This window comes from Rhinolophus sinicus, linkage group LG07 (genome assembly GCF_036562045.2).
Source record: "Rhinolophus sinicus isolate RSC01 linkage group LG07, ASM3656204v1, whole genome shotgun sequence".
Lineage (NCBI taxonomy): Eukaryota > Metazoa > Chordata > Mammalia > Chiroptera > Rhinolophidae > Rhinolophus > Rhinolophus sinicus.
The window spans coordinates 5,241,393-5,257,431 of NC_133757.1; the positions used below are offsets into that span (position 1 = coordinate 5,241,393).

At 41.5% G+C, this 16,039-nt stretch overlaps 1 protein-coding gene across 4 annotated transcripts in view; it reads right to left on the reverse strand.

Moving 5' to 3' along the window:
• EDRF1 (erythroid differentiation regulatory factor 1) overlaps window positions 1-15,683 on the reverse strand; it is a 37,613-nt gene extending 21,930 nt beyond the window's left edge. The window contains exons 1-12 of one of the 4 annotated variants that reach the window (XM_019742210.2): window positions 14,625-15,682; window positions 13,456-13,664; window positions 10,843-10,909; window positions 10,077-10,202; window positions 8,871-8,995; window positions 8,463-8,619; window positions 5,465-5,566; window positions 5,069-5,190; window positions 4,235-4,346; window positions 1,519-1,666; window positions 1,311-1,419; window positions 823-934 (exon numbers count right to left, since the gene is read on the reverse strand). In XM_019742210.2, coding sequence (XP_019597769.2) covers window positions 823-934; window positions 1,311-1,419; window positions 1,519-1,666; window positions 4,235-4,346; window positions 5,069-5,190; window positions 5,465-5,566; window positions 8,463-8,619; window positions 8,871-8,995; window positions 10,077-10,202; window positions 10,843-10,909; window positions 13,456-13,664; window positions 14,625-14,732 — 1,497 coding nt within the window. In that variant the 5' untranslated portion in view covers window positions 14,733-15,682. Of the gene's footprint in view, window positions 1-822; window positions 935-1,310; window positions 1,420-1,518; window positions 1,667-4,234; window positions 4,347-5,068; window positions 5,191-5,464; window positions 5,567-8,462; window positions 8,620-8,870; window positions 8,996-10,076; window positions 10,203-10,842; window positions 10,910-13,455; window positions 13,665-14,624 lie in introns of all 4 variants that reach the window. The other 3 variants (XM_019742208.2, XM_074338818.1, XM_019742211.2) reach the window with 3 other exon arrangements.
• Window positions 15,684-16,039: the final 356 nt, after the last annotated feature.

Below are 16,039 nucleotides of genomic sequence, written 5' to 3' on the forward strand. Positions count from 1 at the left end.
CACGAAACACCACCACCACAATCAGCATTAGATATTTAAGTCAGAAACTGTTTTGCCATTGTTCTTCAATAGGTTTTCTCTTGGCTTGGTCTCTAGGATAATCTTTATCTCTAAACTGGATGTGTGGCTACAATAAAAATTAACTTGGATCTTCAAACAAAATTATATACTACACACCTTCTCTAATTTAAATAGGCCACAACTAGCCTTACACCAAAACTGCAATTGTCAAATTCAGACAACTGAGGGTAGGGCGGTGTCAAACTTTGGGCTCGTGACTGAGAGATTATCTTAAGAGGTGTATTATGTCCTGAAGGATGGAATGTGAACGTATTATACCAACAGCAATAACAAGATCCATTTGTGTAAATAGATCTTAAAATAGTGTAAAATGGTTTCCAATTCCAGGTAGTGATGCAACAAAGGGAAAAAAAAGCACTGTACAGGAGTTCTAAATGTATAAGGCAGTGCTATTCAAGAAAAATGGAACCTGAGCCAGACACGAAATTTTAAGTATAGTAGTGGCCACATTAAAAACGTGGTGAAATTAATTTTAATGTTATATCTGATTCAGCAAACACACAGTATTATCATTTCAACATGTAAAGTGTACAATCTTCCAATTCAGTGTGCACTGTACACTTAAAATACATCTTAATTCAGAGTAAGCACATTTTAAGTGCTCAACAGCCCATGTGGAATTCGCTGCCACACCAGATGGGTATTTACAGACTGTGAATCAGGTGGCTTTAACGTCTAGACAGCACTTCTCTGTCACAGCACTAGAACCGTTTTGAGAGAGCACGTAAGTGTTAATCTTACTTGAGGATGTCTGCTTTTGTCCAACAATTTAACACAATTAAGAAGCAATGTTCTGATAGTCCCATAGTATTTTTTGTTTTGATTCTTCTTCATCATCATGTTGCAAGCAACCCTGCAAAACAAATGTGTGTATCAATTTTACTCCCCAGTCATCATTCTCTACAAGACGCAAGTCTAGGCGTGTCCTTCTTCCCTATAAGAAAAAACTAAATATTGTAGTTTACACCCCCCAGTTAAACTAAATATTGTATTTTACACCCCCCCAGTTAAACAACTAAATATTGTATTTTACCCCCCTCAGTTCATTTTGGCACAGTCCGTGTGTGTGTACACATATACACATACACACATACAAACACGTACAATTTGTTTTTCAAATTGTGAAAACCTAAAGGTATTTAAAAGCCTTGACTTGGATAGTGTGGATGAACACTTTAAAGTTTCACACAAGGCTACTACTTCTTCATTTCGCTTTTTAAAGCACTCACTTATATAAGAGAATAGCCACTGGCATCGTGAACGGGTTTTGGTATTTGTCTTCAGTTTCTTCACAAAGAGTGGTGAGATCGTAGAGCTTCACTATGTCACTGCCACTTGCTGGAAAAAAAACAACAACAAACAAACCCCAAAACAAGTAAACATCATTTTCCAGCAGTCACTCAAATTAATGACTAATTCATTCAAGAATTAGCTCACCTTTAAATAGCCAATAAGTATGTCCTTCTTTGGTACAATTAGATTTCAGAAATGATAAAATATTCTGTGCAATGTCTTTTATGACTTTAGTAGAAAAATTAGAGTTTTCCAAATTGGGAATCTCTTCTGTCTTTATCATTTCATACTTCTGTAAAACACAGATAGAAGGCAGTTTAAGAGAAAACCTAGGCGGCAATACTTTTCTTATTAAAAAGCAAGCAAATTAATACAAACCCTACAATTACAGACCTATGCAGCATGAATAAGTTTTAACCAATGGTTCTCGACCTTTCTATGGCTCCAACATTCCAAAGGAATCTGACCCACCCCCTCAGCAACGCTGCTGATTCACCACAGGAGTAACTCTCAAGGGAGAATCATCACTAAAGTATGAACCATAAATTCAGGCATGACCTCATTTCTGTTCTCACATGGCACAGATCACATGGTACACTGTCTTCTATTCCACCCCAATGGTTTTCAACCAGGAAGATGGTAAATGAAGGCAGACCTCACCCAGAAGGCTTTTCTCTCAGTACTAGCATCACCTGGAATCTTCTCAAGGACATACCACTCTCCCTTGTGCTACGGACTCGATTCCCTTACAGAAGTGGAGCATGAGGTGGGGTGGTGGGGGCAGCAATGAGTCAAGACGCATGGATACCACTATTTGTAAAGGGCCTCCATATTTTTTTCTAGCTTGTCTTCTGTTCACACTTCCCTAAACGCATCTTACCACATTTTCTAAAGTAGTCTAAAACTAGAAACTCTAAATCAATTGGGAAATAAGACCAAACAGGGTCTCCTAAGGTTGGTTTCCATCCTTCTTGGTTCATCTAAAGCCCCAAGTCATCATTCCACTCCCTAAAATACTGCACTCGGGCTTTGATGCTGCACCACGCTGGCTCTCCCTCCTTCTGTATGAAAGCCTTCTCCCTTGGACCTGTACAGGGAAGGGCTCCAATGTTTAATTTTAACACATTCCCTTGGTGGTGAACTCCACGGTGTGACGCCTCAGTTTATTTCTCTAGCCCCATCCTCTCTAATGTCTGCAACTTCAAAATGCTCACTAGGCGTTTTAACGTTTTCCTCAAACTGAACACACGATGAAGACAAGCATATTACCTTCCCTGCCTAAACCAACTCAATGTCCCCATCTCAGGCCATGATTCTAGTCCCAGAGTCCCTAAGCCCTGGAATTCCCTTTGACTCTCCCCACTACCCCATTCATGGCCTCTCCTTAAATGCTGCCATTTAGGGTGATGGGGGACAGTTCTCAACCAAAGGTGCAAATCAGAATCATCTACAAAGCTCCCATCTATCCTGAAATGTGGGGGCCCCAAGCAAGTGTATTTTTCAAGAGCTCACAAGTGACTCTGACGCACACGGCTGGTTAAGAATCACTGGGCTGGAGTACAATGATTAAAAGCATGGCCTCAGCCAGACATAGGTTCAAATACTGGCACCACCACTCACTAGCAATGTGGCCCTAGGCAACTCACTTGAGCGCCCTTATCCTCAAGTGTCCCTCTCCATCAAAGGGACTAGTACACGAACAGCCTCAGCTGTTACGAGCGTCAATAAGGTAACGCATGCAAGGCACTTAGCAGAGTGCTTGGAACAAAACAAGCACTCAGTAAACGCCGCCATTGTTACCGCTGCCGATTTCCAGAGCTTCCTCTACAACACGAGCACATTACACTACTCGCAGAGGCTGTGCGATGCCTAACCGGTCTTCTTGTCGCCATGTCTTCGCTGTCTGTCCTCAGGCTATCTCCAGATTAATATTCCAACACAACGGAGCTCACATCCCACATGCAAAGCCTTCACTGGTTCCAGATTACCAATCGAACCAAGTCCAAACGCCTTAGCTCGGCATTCAAGGCTCTTTATTATTTGTCTGCAACTTTTCAAATCTTTTTGCTATTCTGCTACGTGGATCTTGCAGGATCCTGTGTTCCCTAACTGGATTTATTATCAATCCCATCATTACTTACACCCCAGTCTTTTAAAATCCATCTCTTAAGTTTTGGGATACTATCTATCATTCAAGATCTAGTTAAGATGCCACTTCTTCCAGGAAATCTTTCTTTCAGATCCAAACAGAAGTGATCTCACCCATCTATGACCATCGGACTTGTGTGTGCATGCTACAGTTCTAACACTTAATCCACCGTCTCCTGTTTTCCCTTTGCACATTGTTATTTCCCATTAGATTATGTATTTCTGAGTATGACCAAACTTTAGTCTTTGTTTTCCCCCAACCTTTATAATGGGGACAAAGTCCCTCATAAATAGAACATGATCAACAATAATTTACTATATAAGCTGCCTACATTATGCAATTATTACTGTGGTCTTTCCCTAAAACTTCACCTTTACTGATTAGGTATTTGTGTACTGACAAAATACCTCCACTGTACAGATGCTTTCAAATACTTAATATGGGTGCCTGGAATTTAGACTTCTATGGCCTCAAATGTAGGTTTAGTATAGTTACGCCCTTCCCATAATTACCTGTAAAATTATACTCCTGTAATATCTAGAATTCTATCTCCAACTCAAATGTGAAAACACTCGGATTTCAGTTTATTCACAGCTATCTTCCTTGCCCAAAATACACTTTAGTATTTAAGGGCCTTAAAAGCTTTGGTGAGATACTCTCTGCACCGATTTGCACTTGAGAGATTATTAGAAAAGTCACACTGCCTCTTACCTGTACAATTCCATTTACATGAAAACACATCACAAGCTCTGGGACATTGCATATCAAGTTGTCCAACCAATAGTCAATTCCAGTTAGCACATTGATTGGTTTGTTGTTATCCCTAAAAATACACATTTCTAGTGTTATTTGATTGAATTAAGCTGAGACTTATTAATGTAAGTCACAATAAGTCATCTGCACTTACTTCCCCCATGTAACTACTCTAACCTGTGTCCCTAGATGGAAAAGGCCGTAGTGCTTTCTTTGCTGAGAGAGCACATGGGGCCCACATACTGCGTTATGTTTAACATCTTTTCATAGGCTCTGCTTGGATTTCTAACTGGTCTCCACAAGAGTTTTCAGTCAGACTAGAGGAAGTATGGTAGCAGATGACTGTGAGCCTACTGCGTGCTCCTCATACGACCTGAGGGGAAAGCCTGACCACCATGCACCACAACGGCCAGCCAGAATTCACACTGGCTAACAGGAACAAATACACCTGGAGCATTAAGAAACAATGCTCACAGTTAGTTACCAGGAAGCTGGGCAAACTACCTTCTTAACTAATTAAACAAATTCTACTATATTTTTACATGCTGTAGATTCAGACATAAGACTAGGCTGATACAACAGCTCTCTGACTCCACTCATTGATGACTAGAATGAAAACCCAGCTATAGGGCTTTCAGCATTTGCTGATAATAGCTCCTTCCTTATTGTGGCCATTTCAATTGCTGGGGGAAGGAGAGAGGTGAAAACAACCTAGAAAAAGGTGATGATGCCCACATAGATAAGTGAAAGCAGATGGGACACTGATTGTAAAGGAAGACAACTTTGGCTTACCTGAGACGTAAGCTGACTGCTGGGTATCTGCCTCCTCCAAATATTGGCATGTTGGAGCCAACTAACATATGTATATCTTCAAATGTCCATAAAATATTCCGAACAAAATCATTTTTAAGACCCTTTGATTTAAAATAAAATAGGAAAGATTATTATATAATAAACAGGAGATCCTTAATTTGCCCCCAAGATCCACAGAAAAGACTAGAAAACAGAAAAGACAAAGGAGACAAAGTAAAATAAACTGACAGAGCTACAAGATCACAGAGATGTTTAGAAAGCGATTTTCAGGATCAAGTAGATTTTTTTCCCTATGAATTCTCATTTAGACTAGTTTGTCAATAACGAAGTGGGCTGGGGATTGGGTGTCCCAAACGGACACCGCGGAAAGCATACCTGACTGTTCTCCCCGTCACTGAATAGAGTAGTCAAGTTTTGTTCTTTGGGTGCTGAGGCCACATGCCCCACTATGTATGAGGGTTCAAGAGGGTCACTTCCCTGTGACAAGTGCAAGGATAAGGGGTGACTCTGCTGCCAGAATTTCTGAAGAATGGCCCACTACTCAAGAGTGTATCACCTACACATTCAAAACAGACACTTCAAATCTACCTTTGTGAATTAGGGTAAGACGTACCGTTAACTCTCATCACTGGTGGCTCACTTCAGCTCTTAACGATCAGAGCTACGATAATAAGCTAGTCAGTCACATTTAGATCTTATGCAAAAAAGATTATTTAGCTTTCCAAGTATTTCATTTTGCTTCTTTTGGGTGAGTTTGAATATCATTGCTCTTTTAACCTACCCCATCTCTAACGAAGTAAAAAATTCCTAAGAAACCCAGGCCACGTTTTTGAGACACCCATCATATTAACAGCCTCGAGTTTCGTGTTTCCTAATGTGTTTCACAGAATACTAGTCCTTGGGATACTCAGTGAAAAATCTCCCAAGTCGGCTTTGAAAACTGCTGCTTACTGTAGACTTGTTTTTGGAGGGTACCAATGCTTATTACAAAAGAGCCTCTAAGAGAAATTTACTGTACCTCTGTATGATCCAATGTCCTCAAACTTATTTCATCTCAGAACACTTTTTATCCTTAGTACATTCTGTGGAATACTCTTTGGAAAACACTTTCAGGAAGGGGAACCTTTGTCCACCACTCAACTTTCCAACCATCAGGAGGGCTGTCATTAAGAAACATTACTTTAGACCTTAATGTCAGTGCTGCAACAGACCCCACGGTGGGCGTGTATACATGTGCATACACTGCTTGCTCCATGGACTTCTCAGCCTACGTGTCTGCCAACAGGCTGAGCACCTGCCTGCGAAGTGAGCATGCGTGACTGCATGGGGACGGGGTGGGAAATCTCCTGTGCTTTTGCTGTGTCCCGACTTCTTAAAGAATCCTCATAGAACCTCACACTTTATTCTATTATTTATTTACACTGACAAGTTATCAACCTGTGGACCAACTCCCAAAATTATATTTGCAGGCAGATGCCTTAAGAGAGTTGGGGCTCTAGGTTATAATGTTCTCCATAAAGGTTTGGCTCTAAGGCCACACTGAAGACACCTGTTTCACATATTTAAACTCTTATTGCTTAACACAGGCCTCAAACTAGCGGTTTAGGTTTGGGGAACAAGAATTCACGAGGCGATAGCTTGCAAACAAAAATAAATCTCTAAATGCTGAAACTTGGGCTGCATAGTAGGTTATAAAAACGTTCTGTGGGAGATTCTTTTTATGGCAGGTTAACTTGCTCAGGAATGTGCCACTGCCAACACCATCTGACCACTCAGAGGCACTCAGAGACCCTTTCACACACGTGTGGAATACAGGGGCCAGTGGGGCACGGCTGTAAGAACAGGCCTCTCAAGTCGTCAAGATCAGGGTTTGAACCCTAGCTCAGACTTCACCTGCTACGTGACCATGGACACACATCTACTATTTATGACCTTTAGTTTACTTATTCTAAAACGATACCATCAAGACTTCATATGCAGCTCCGAGGATGGAAAAAAAGTTGACACAAACGAGCACATACACACACGGCCTGAAGTACACAGCCTAAGGGGCATTAACTAGATGCCAGTTCCCCTCCTCCGCATGCTAGTCTGCAGAGTCTCCAAAGCCTCTAAGATCTTCCACAGTGACTGACCCTAAACAAGGTAAGGACAGAATGATAAGACTGGGAGAGGGGGAGATGGGTGATAGGAGACTAGCATTTCTGCTATGCAGTCTGTTTGTACTGTGTGGGTTTTGAAGTCAAGGAATACTAAATGAAGTTTTAAAAACTCCTTTGAAATATAATCACATACCGGGAAGTGCATAAAACAAATAATACAGTATAATCACTAACTACCCAGCCCATTAACTACCACCCAAGTCATGACACAGGAGCTTGCTAGTACCCAGCACCCATGTCCCTTTTCATTCCCACGACATCCCCACCTCTTACGGGTTACCACTATGTAAACTGGCACGGTAATTACTTCCTTCCTTTTCCGTATAGTTTTCCCAACTTTTAAAAAAGTTCAAATTCATTACATAATTCAATGAGGTTTCTCCATCTTAAAACTCTAGTGAAACTAGAGTCAATGTAAATGCATTTGCCGCCTTATGACCCTGTAATTTGTGAAGAGAGCAACAATCTGGAGGGATAAATAATGTTCAATATGAGAACACACAGCAAGAGGGAAAACACAATTTACCAAGTTAAAGACCTTATTTATATCTTCTGAGTTGGTCAATACATTTTCCTAAAAATAGACATGCACAATTTACATCTGTGGGGTTATTTTTTTCTTTGATAGATACAATAATGACAAAACTGAACGACCAAGAAGAAGAAACCAAGAATGTAAGAGACAAAACAGACACCATATTGTATTCTCTCTTCCTTTCTAAATGCTCTATAACATGAATGTGGGTTAAGTCTCAGGAACTTCATCCAGAAAATATTAAGGGCAATTTTAGGCCTAACAATCTGACTAAGGGTTAAAAGTAAGAAGGTCAGTATTCAATTACAAACAGGTCTGTGAGTCTCAATATTTGACAGGCATTTACTATTTATCTAAAGTTTAAAATGTACATCACTATATTTATTATATAATACTCTTATGACTTTAAGAAGATAATCAGTACTGATAAACATATTGGTAAGCTATTTTAAACGCTGGTAAAATTTTTTAAATACTTTGAATTATTTAACCTAAAAAATCTGATCTAGCCATTCCTGTAAATTCTATCTTGAAAAACTAAAAGAACTATTTTTTTCCTAATTGTGAGACATAAATAGAATATTTTTTAATCCTGTTCATCTATTTTTATTAACAAAATAATTGGTTTTGTCTCCTTACATGAGTTCACTGACTTAGCATCTAAGTACTAACTGACCTGGCTGGAAGCACTGGGATCTTCAGACACTGGAGACGGCATTTCAAAGGGGGCAGGCCACGAAGCCTGGTCCACATCGCCTGTCTGGTCCGAGCTGGATGGTTCCTGCGGTTCTGTGGCAGACGGGACAGGCTGAGCAGCTCCATCGCCATTGATACTGGCCAAATCAGAAATAAAAATACCACACTCTTACTGGAGTGAACTTTATATAAAAGTCTATTAGTTGTTAAAAACTAGACTCTATATAATCAAGCATAAACCTTACTTTAAAAAGAAAGAATATAAGACACTGAATTGTCAACAATACCATAGTGGCAAACCTTAAATTATTACTTTTACTCACTTCGAATTAAAAGTCTAGATCAGAACTTCATTTTTCCTCTTAACAATAAACAAGTAGCCAAGTACCTGTAATACAAAAACTTGGAAAGAATGGCCTTCTGGTACCAATGCTCTTTGCTCTTTTTCTTCCTCTGCCACTTCTGATCAATAAGTCTTTGATAAAACTCTTTTAGCCACGTCCAATCACCAGTCTGAATAACGTAAGAAATGCATAAATACAACAAACCTATAGTCAAAACAATATGTTACCTATTACTCTTTTATAGGAAATACTCATTTTTTTAATAGTTTCATAAACACATATCAGACACTTCTCTTTCCAGACTCAATTCCTATCATCTCTTCTGGAAATCTCCCCGTCTTGCTCCTCTCACTACGACAGGCTAAGAGAGATGACCCTTCTCTGTAATATGTTCTTTAGTGCCCAGACAAGGCTCACTGTGCACGCTGTATTGAAATCATCTGTGCATGTTTATATCCCCCAAACTGCAAGATGCTAAGAAGCAAGGTCAGGCTGTGTTCCTTCACTGTCACATCTGAGACTTTGCCCAGTGGCTAGCCCAAATATAAGAGACTGAACTGTGGTCTTTTTAAAGGGAAAGGCATTGATTTTAAATATCAGTTGAAATCACCATAACTTATTTTCCTTTATCAAACCACTGCAGGAAGAGTCTCTGAAGAGTCACTTATGGACGGGCAGAACCATGACTGCGCACAATCCATGACAAGGAAAGTATAGAAATGGAGAGGGAGCCCTGACAAAGCGCACCATGGTTATCATACTTTACAGACACATCCACCAGTACCTTAGGCGGACAACAGTTATTCACCAACAGTGTGCGAAGCTCTGCTTTAAGAGAACCAATTAATTCCAATAACTACGTATTCATAGGAGTAACTTTTAACTTTTTTCATATTTCCTGGCAGCCATGTTTCATAAGAACCTCTTTAATGGACACAATCTAAGGGATTTTCAAAAATGTGAACTAGTCCCTTAAATTTCAGGTTTTTCACAATTTTCTTCTTTGGTTTCATCCTTTTCCTTGCAAGAATCCTGGCTGTTGGTATCAATAAGTTTCTTCCCCATTTTCTCTCTTTTCTATTTTTTCTTTAGTAAAGCTTTTTGCTTTTCAGTGAAACTTCTCATTTTTCAGTTGCTGAAGTATTCAACCACGCTTCCACTTTGACCTTTCTTTGAAACAAATCATACTTCTGGCGCCCTCACGTTGTTCAAACAGTGCTTTTCTGGTTATTTCTCACAGAAAGCATTACCTGAGATGATCTCATAAAGAGCTCCTGAATATCTAACTCGTCTAGCAGGAGCGTCCTTCCGACACGGTGCACGGCCATGCTGACGTGGGACTTGCTGTACGGGATCTTCAGGAGCTTCTTTATGTTCTTAAAAAAATTAAAGAGGAAAATTTGTTTAGAAAGACCCTTCTGGTGGGGTTCGGAGTCTTTCAAATTTTCACTTCATTCAGTTTGAAAGCATAACAAACAGTGTTTCCCTATGGTTACACAAACTGTACTTTCCACAAAGAGCTACACAAACACACGGAAGACAGAGCTAGAAAACCTGAATCACCTACACCTTACAAGTCACACTATGTTAATGGAAACAATGCTCAAAGGTTTAGCTTTTACGCAACAGAATTTCCTAAAGTTAAGTGTGCATAGGTCGCACTGTTCAACTGGCCTCGGCTTGTAGCACGTCAGATAAATCTGACCAACTAAGGAGCGACAGATTTTGCTGGAAGCATCATTTCTAATTCTTAACTGGTAACATACTAAATCATCCCAAACATTCTAATCACTTGTAATTTTAAAATACTACCATCAATATTACTACTGCCAGTTTGGGGGTTGCTCCTTTGTCTCTGAAGAAAGTACCATAGTGTTACTTATCAACAAAAAGGTATTCGACAATCAGATAGTTGTATCTTACTTCATCAGTAGTTATTCAAGACAGCACAGCAGAGCATGCTATAAATGCCCAGCACAAACACCCCAAATACACTTCCCCAATAAGGACACTTACTTCAGAGTCAGAGACAACGTCCACGTCATTTCCCACTGAATCAATAAAGTCGTATGCCATTCCAAAGCTAATGGAGGGAACAAAGGCCACAAAGGTCATGCTCATAATGACGCAGATAGAGTTTATAACAGAAGATGTAGTCCATTGCTTCTAGAATATACATTTTCCACATTCTGACATCTCTGAAATCAGTATGCCTATCACCACTACAGTTGGCTAGTTTTCCTTCTTAGTGGTATATAAAATAACAGTGTCACTTAAAATCAATTGCATCTTACATTTGATAAAATATAGTATTAATCATTACCAGCAATTAATAGGAACATCTAGAATAAAAACAATGAACAATTATTTTCATTTTTATAATCACAAAACCCAAAAAACCTCTAAAAGAAAATAGTATTTTTTATGTGGGAAGATACGAAAAATACAAACAGAAACATTAATCAGGATTTTAGTCTCTGGAACTATGTTCCTAGTGATATACAATACTACTGTTTTAAAATATGTATATACAAAAAAATGTACCTGACCCCAAAATTCAGCAAGAAGAAAAATAAAATTATGCCAGGTAGCACATGAGACACATCTACAAGGTGTAATCAAACAATAAGGTGATTGTTTAAATTTAAAAAATTTATTACAATAAAAGACACATTGCCATTAATCCCTCAAAATATTCCCCCTCACTTCAAACACACTTATCCCATTGTTCTTGCCACTTTCTGAAGCAGTTCTGGAAGTCCTCTTTCGTGAGTGTCTTTAGTTGCGCTGTCATTGCTGCCTCAATGTCCTGAATCATTTTGGCTTTAGGGAAGAGCCAGAAGTCGCACGGTGCCAGATCCAGTGAATAAGGTGGATGAGGACACACCGTAATGTTTTTATTTGACAGAAATTGCCATATACCAGAAGCGATGTGTGACACAAAGCGTTGCCATGATGGAGGATGATTTACGGCACATTTTAAAGCACACCTTTTTTATCAACCATAGCTCACACCCGACTCACTGCACTGGACAAGTTGAAACTTGTCACACACTGTTACTAAGGTTCCACATTCCACTTCCCATATTGAAGATCCCTGCCTTTCGATGGATGGCACTCGGCAGCAGCATTCACCTTACTTGTTGATCACAACAGAACGGTTCCGTGTCACACACTGCTTCTGGTATGGCAATTTCTGTCAAATAAAAAATTACGTTGTATCCTCATCCGCCTTATTCACTGGATCTGGCACCATGTGACTTCTGGCTCTTCCCCAAAGTCAAAATGACCATGAAAGCTAAACGTTTTGAATCAATTCAGGACATCGTGGCAGCCATGACAGCGCAACTAAAGACACGAAAGAGAACTTCTAGAACTGCTTCAGAAAGTGGCAAGAACAATGGGACAAGTGTGTTTGAAGTGAGGGGGAGTATTTTGAGGGGAATTAATGGCAATGTGTCTTTTACTGTAATAAATTTTTTAAAAATTTAAACATTTACCTTATTTGTTGATCACACCTCGTATAACCTACCTACAACCTGAAAAGCAGCTGATGTCATCATTTTTCAGTTAGTAAGTCACAGAGAGCCAGAATACTTACCTAGGACGGCCTCACTTCAAAGCATGCTCTGATAGTTTACCATGTGGTCTAGGCAAGTTACTTAACTTTTCTAAGCTTCAGTTTTCCATGTGAAAATTAGTTAATGGTACCTAACTCAAAGCGTTGTTGTGAGAATTAATGACGTAAACATATAAAGTACTTAGCACAGCGTGTGTATAGTCAATATAATTATTTAAACCACCGCATGACATTTAATTGTGTCAACACATCATAATTTATTAAGCCATTCTTCTAAAAGAAGATATGTGGACTATTTCCAACTTTTTGCTGGGGTAAATATTGCTACAAATAACATTTTGCAAATGTAACTTTTACCTTCTGAGTCATGTGGATAATTTCCAAACTATCGGCTCATAAGGTATCAATGTATTTATGGCTCTTGCTGTATGTTATGTAGAAAAATTTTATGTTCAATCACAGAGGAAAAAAGAGAACCCCACACATTAAATGCTCTACAAAAATATAGAAATGCATACATTTTTCTCTGTAAGACCCCAGGCCACTCTCTCAACTTGAAATACAACCAGCAGCATTCCAGCGAGTGTCAGAGTCAAGGGTATAGGTCACCCAACATGCTGGACTCCTACGTCAGGTTTTCTCAGACCAGGCAGTTCACTATCATTTAATGAAAACTCCACAGAACAGATTAGGCAGCGTTAAGGGTTTTCCTGCTTATGTGTCATCCTGATTCCATTTACAGACTCAAAAGATGTGGAAACTTGCTAAAAATAAAGCAGCTGGTTGAATTTTAGTGATCAAAATTCAGCTTTGTCAATAACACGATGCAGACTTGAAAAAAGCCTATGCAATTGGTATCTCCATATTATAATACAATCCTATAGCAGGGGAAAAAATAGAACTTCAAAAGTCAAAAATGATCTTTTTCTAGACAGCAACTGCACCATGCTGATGAGCATTACAAATTAAACTGAAAAGCAAGTATTAGAATTTGGTGTGGGAGGGAGGGATTTGAGGGATAAGTACAAATGCCACCGATGGATATTTACCTTGAAAATGGCTTGCTTTTCTTACTATTGCCAAGAATGGTAGTTCCTGCTGGCCCGAGTTTGGCACTCTCTCGTAACCAGTTGGCAGGTGGGAGTTTCAAGTCTGTTTTCTCTTCAAGGCGTGCAAATGCTGTTCGAGCAGGGGCAGAAGAGTATTTCACCACAGCTCGGCTCTTCACTTCATTGCCCCCAAGAAATAAAGCTGATCCCTAATAAACATATTGAATGCAATTTTAATGAACACTACAGGGATGAAAAATTCCACCCTTATAAAAAGAGAAAAAACACTACATCAGGCTTCACAAGAATGTATGCTACATGCCATTAAGAGAACTTAATAAATGTGAGCATAAACTGTCACATTTACTTATCTCTTTTTCACATAATTTCAAAGAAAAAACATAAGGAGTATGATGATTATGACTGACAGCTGGGAAACAGGTCAACTAATTCATAGAAAGTGGACAAACAGAAACCAATGAGAGACAATAGTGTCATGTTCACTAAATGAAAAATTTGATAAAACCTCTGTTCATTATTAAACATGTATTTTAATTTCAATAACATACATCATTTAGAAAGCTGTTTGTGGTTAGAGATCCGGGACTTCTTATTTTTAAGCAAACGTTTAGAAATTGACGAGTGGAAGACGTGTACAAATACTCTGAACCGCTCACTTCATGGCCAGGCACTGGGGGTTCCTCACGCCGTCACTTCCACACCCCAAGTACGCGCAGGGTCTGAGTTCACGAGTCTGCCTTTCTGGCACGCAGTCCCTACCAAACACTTCGCATCCTTCAAGTATTAGCTCGGTCCCATCTCGGTGAGCTCCTCCCTGCCGCCCTCTCTTCTCCCTCCAGCTTTGCACAACTGGGTCACAATTTGGAGCCACAGATGTACATCTACGCTCCTTGAGAGCAGAGATCGTGTCTAACTCACTGGTCCGCTACCATCGAGTGGGAAGCCAGGACGGCTTGTAATACGAATGACTTGCAGGTAAATACCTGAGTACTTGACAACAGTCACATAGGCTTCCGCTGTGTTTGGGCGGGTGCCGGAGAGGCGTGGAGAAGGCGCCAGAAGCCTCCTCCGGGAACCGTGGAACTCGACCCCGGCAGAACGGGCCCGCAGCTCCGGACCCTGCAGGTCCCGCCACACGGCGGACTCACCTGTGCAGAAGGTTCCTCGGACTCTCCCTGGGGCAGGAGGCTGAGTCCTCCTCGAGCAGTGGCCCCGGCCGGTGGAGCCTCGGCCCCGGCCTCCTTGGAGTCCCCCATCACCTCGGTCCAGGGAAGGCGAGGAAGAGCAGAACCCCAGGAGCGGAGACAGACACCCAAGACCAGCAACACAGCCGCAAGCGCCAGAGATGCCCCGCACACAGCACTTCCGGTCTCTGACAGGAAGAAGTTCCTGTGGCGCGTTCAAATCTCGCGAGCTTCGTGTCAGAGGCCCGGCCCCGCCTCCCCTGATGGAGTCCACCCTCGCGGCAGGAGCCGGCGGTAGTGCGCCTGCGCCTGTCAGAGCGTCTTCGGGAGACCACTTCTCGCGGTATCCGACTCCCAGGCTCCGCCCCTTGCAAGCTGCTCGTCTTTGTTGGCAAACAGTTCGCAGGACTTGGGCTCTGTGCGTGGTCTGTGTTGCCGAGGTCCTGGCTGCGTGGGCGGAGAACCGCGGTTGTCGGGGTAACCAGCGGCTCCCGTTTATAAAGCAGTGAAGTCCTAGCACGCCTGTCCCCAGCCTCAGTGGCCCCTCGGTTTACAAACGGGCTCACAGGCCCAGGAAGCGAAGACGTGCCCAGGCGAGGGGCCGTCCAGAATCAAGCACGCGAGACTGGACGTCCTGTGCCCGCATCGCAGTGCTTGTGTGGCCCGCGGTCCCGAGTGTAGGCGGGGCGGGGCGACGCAGAGGAGCCGTCTGCCTTCACCGAGGGGCGGATGTCAGAGGCGGTGGCGCTTCTGCGCGGCTTTCCAGGCGCCGCGTTTGCTGCGTGGTGACCCACGGAGCATCTTCGGGAGCCGGCTGTTTGTCAGGACTAGCGGAGGGCGTCCCAGGCGGTCCCGAAGCGTCGTGGTGCCGAGGGACCTAGCTGACCGGCAGATTCTCATTCAATGGGTCTGGGACGAGTGGAAGGTTGCGTTTCTGACGGGCTCCCAGGAGAGGATGCCGGTGCTTTGAGGAGCAGGGAGGGAGCGAAACAGCCAGGGTCGGTTCTGAACTTGGAAGGTGCTGGTGTCTCCTATCTCCAGACTCCGCCCCCAGTGTTACATCAGGCATAGAACATGCAGCCACGTCCCTCATAAAAATGTGCTTTGCTTTGAGGTAAAATAGTGGAAGCTTTTAAAAAAATTAGTTTGTCTTTCAGTTATTTGGGTGTCTCAGTTTGTGATTTACATTAGGCTCTGATAACCTGCCGTGTGCATATTCAGAAATCCTTGTGACTGAACACGCTCGCCTTGCAAATTGTTACTAACAAAACATGTTTATGAATTATAGTTACCAAGGAATTTGGTATAATAGTACATTTTGTAGAAACTTCAACGTGTACTGAACTTGATAGTTATCATTTTCCGTTTGTATTTTGCAG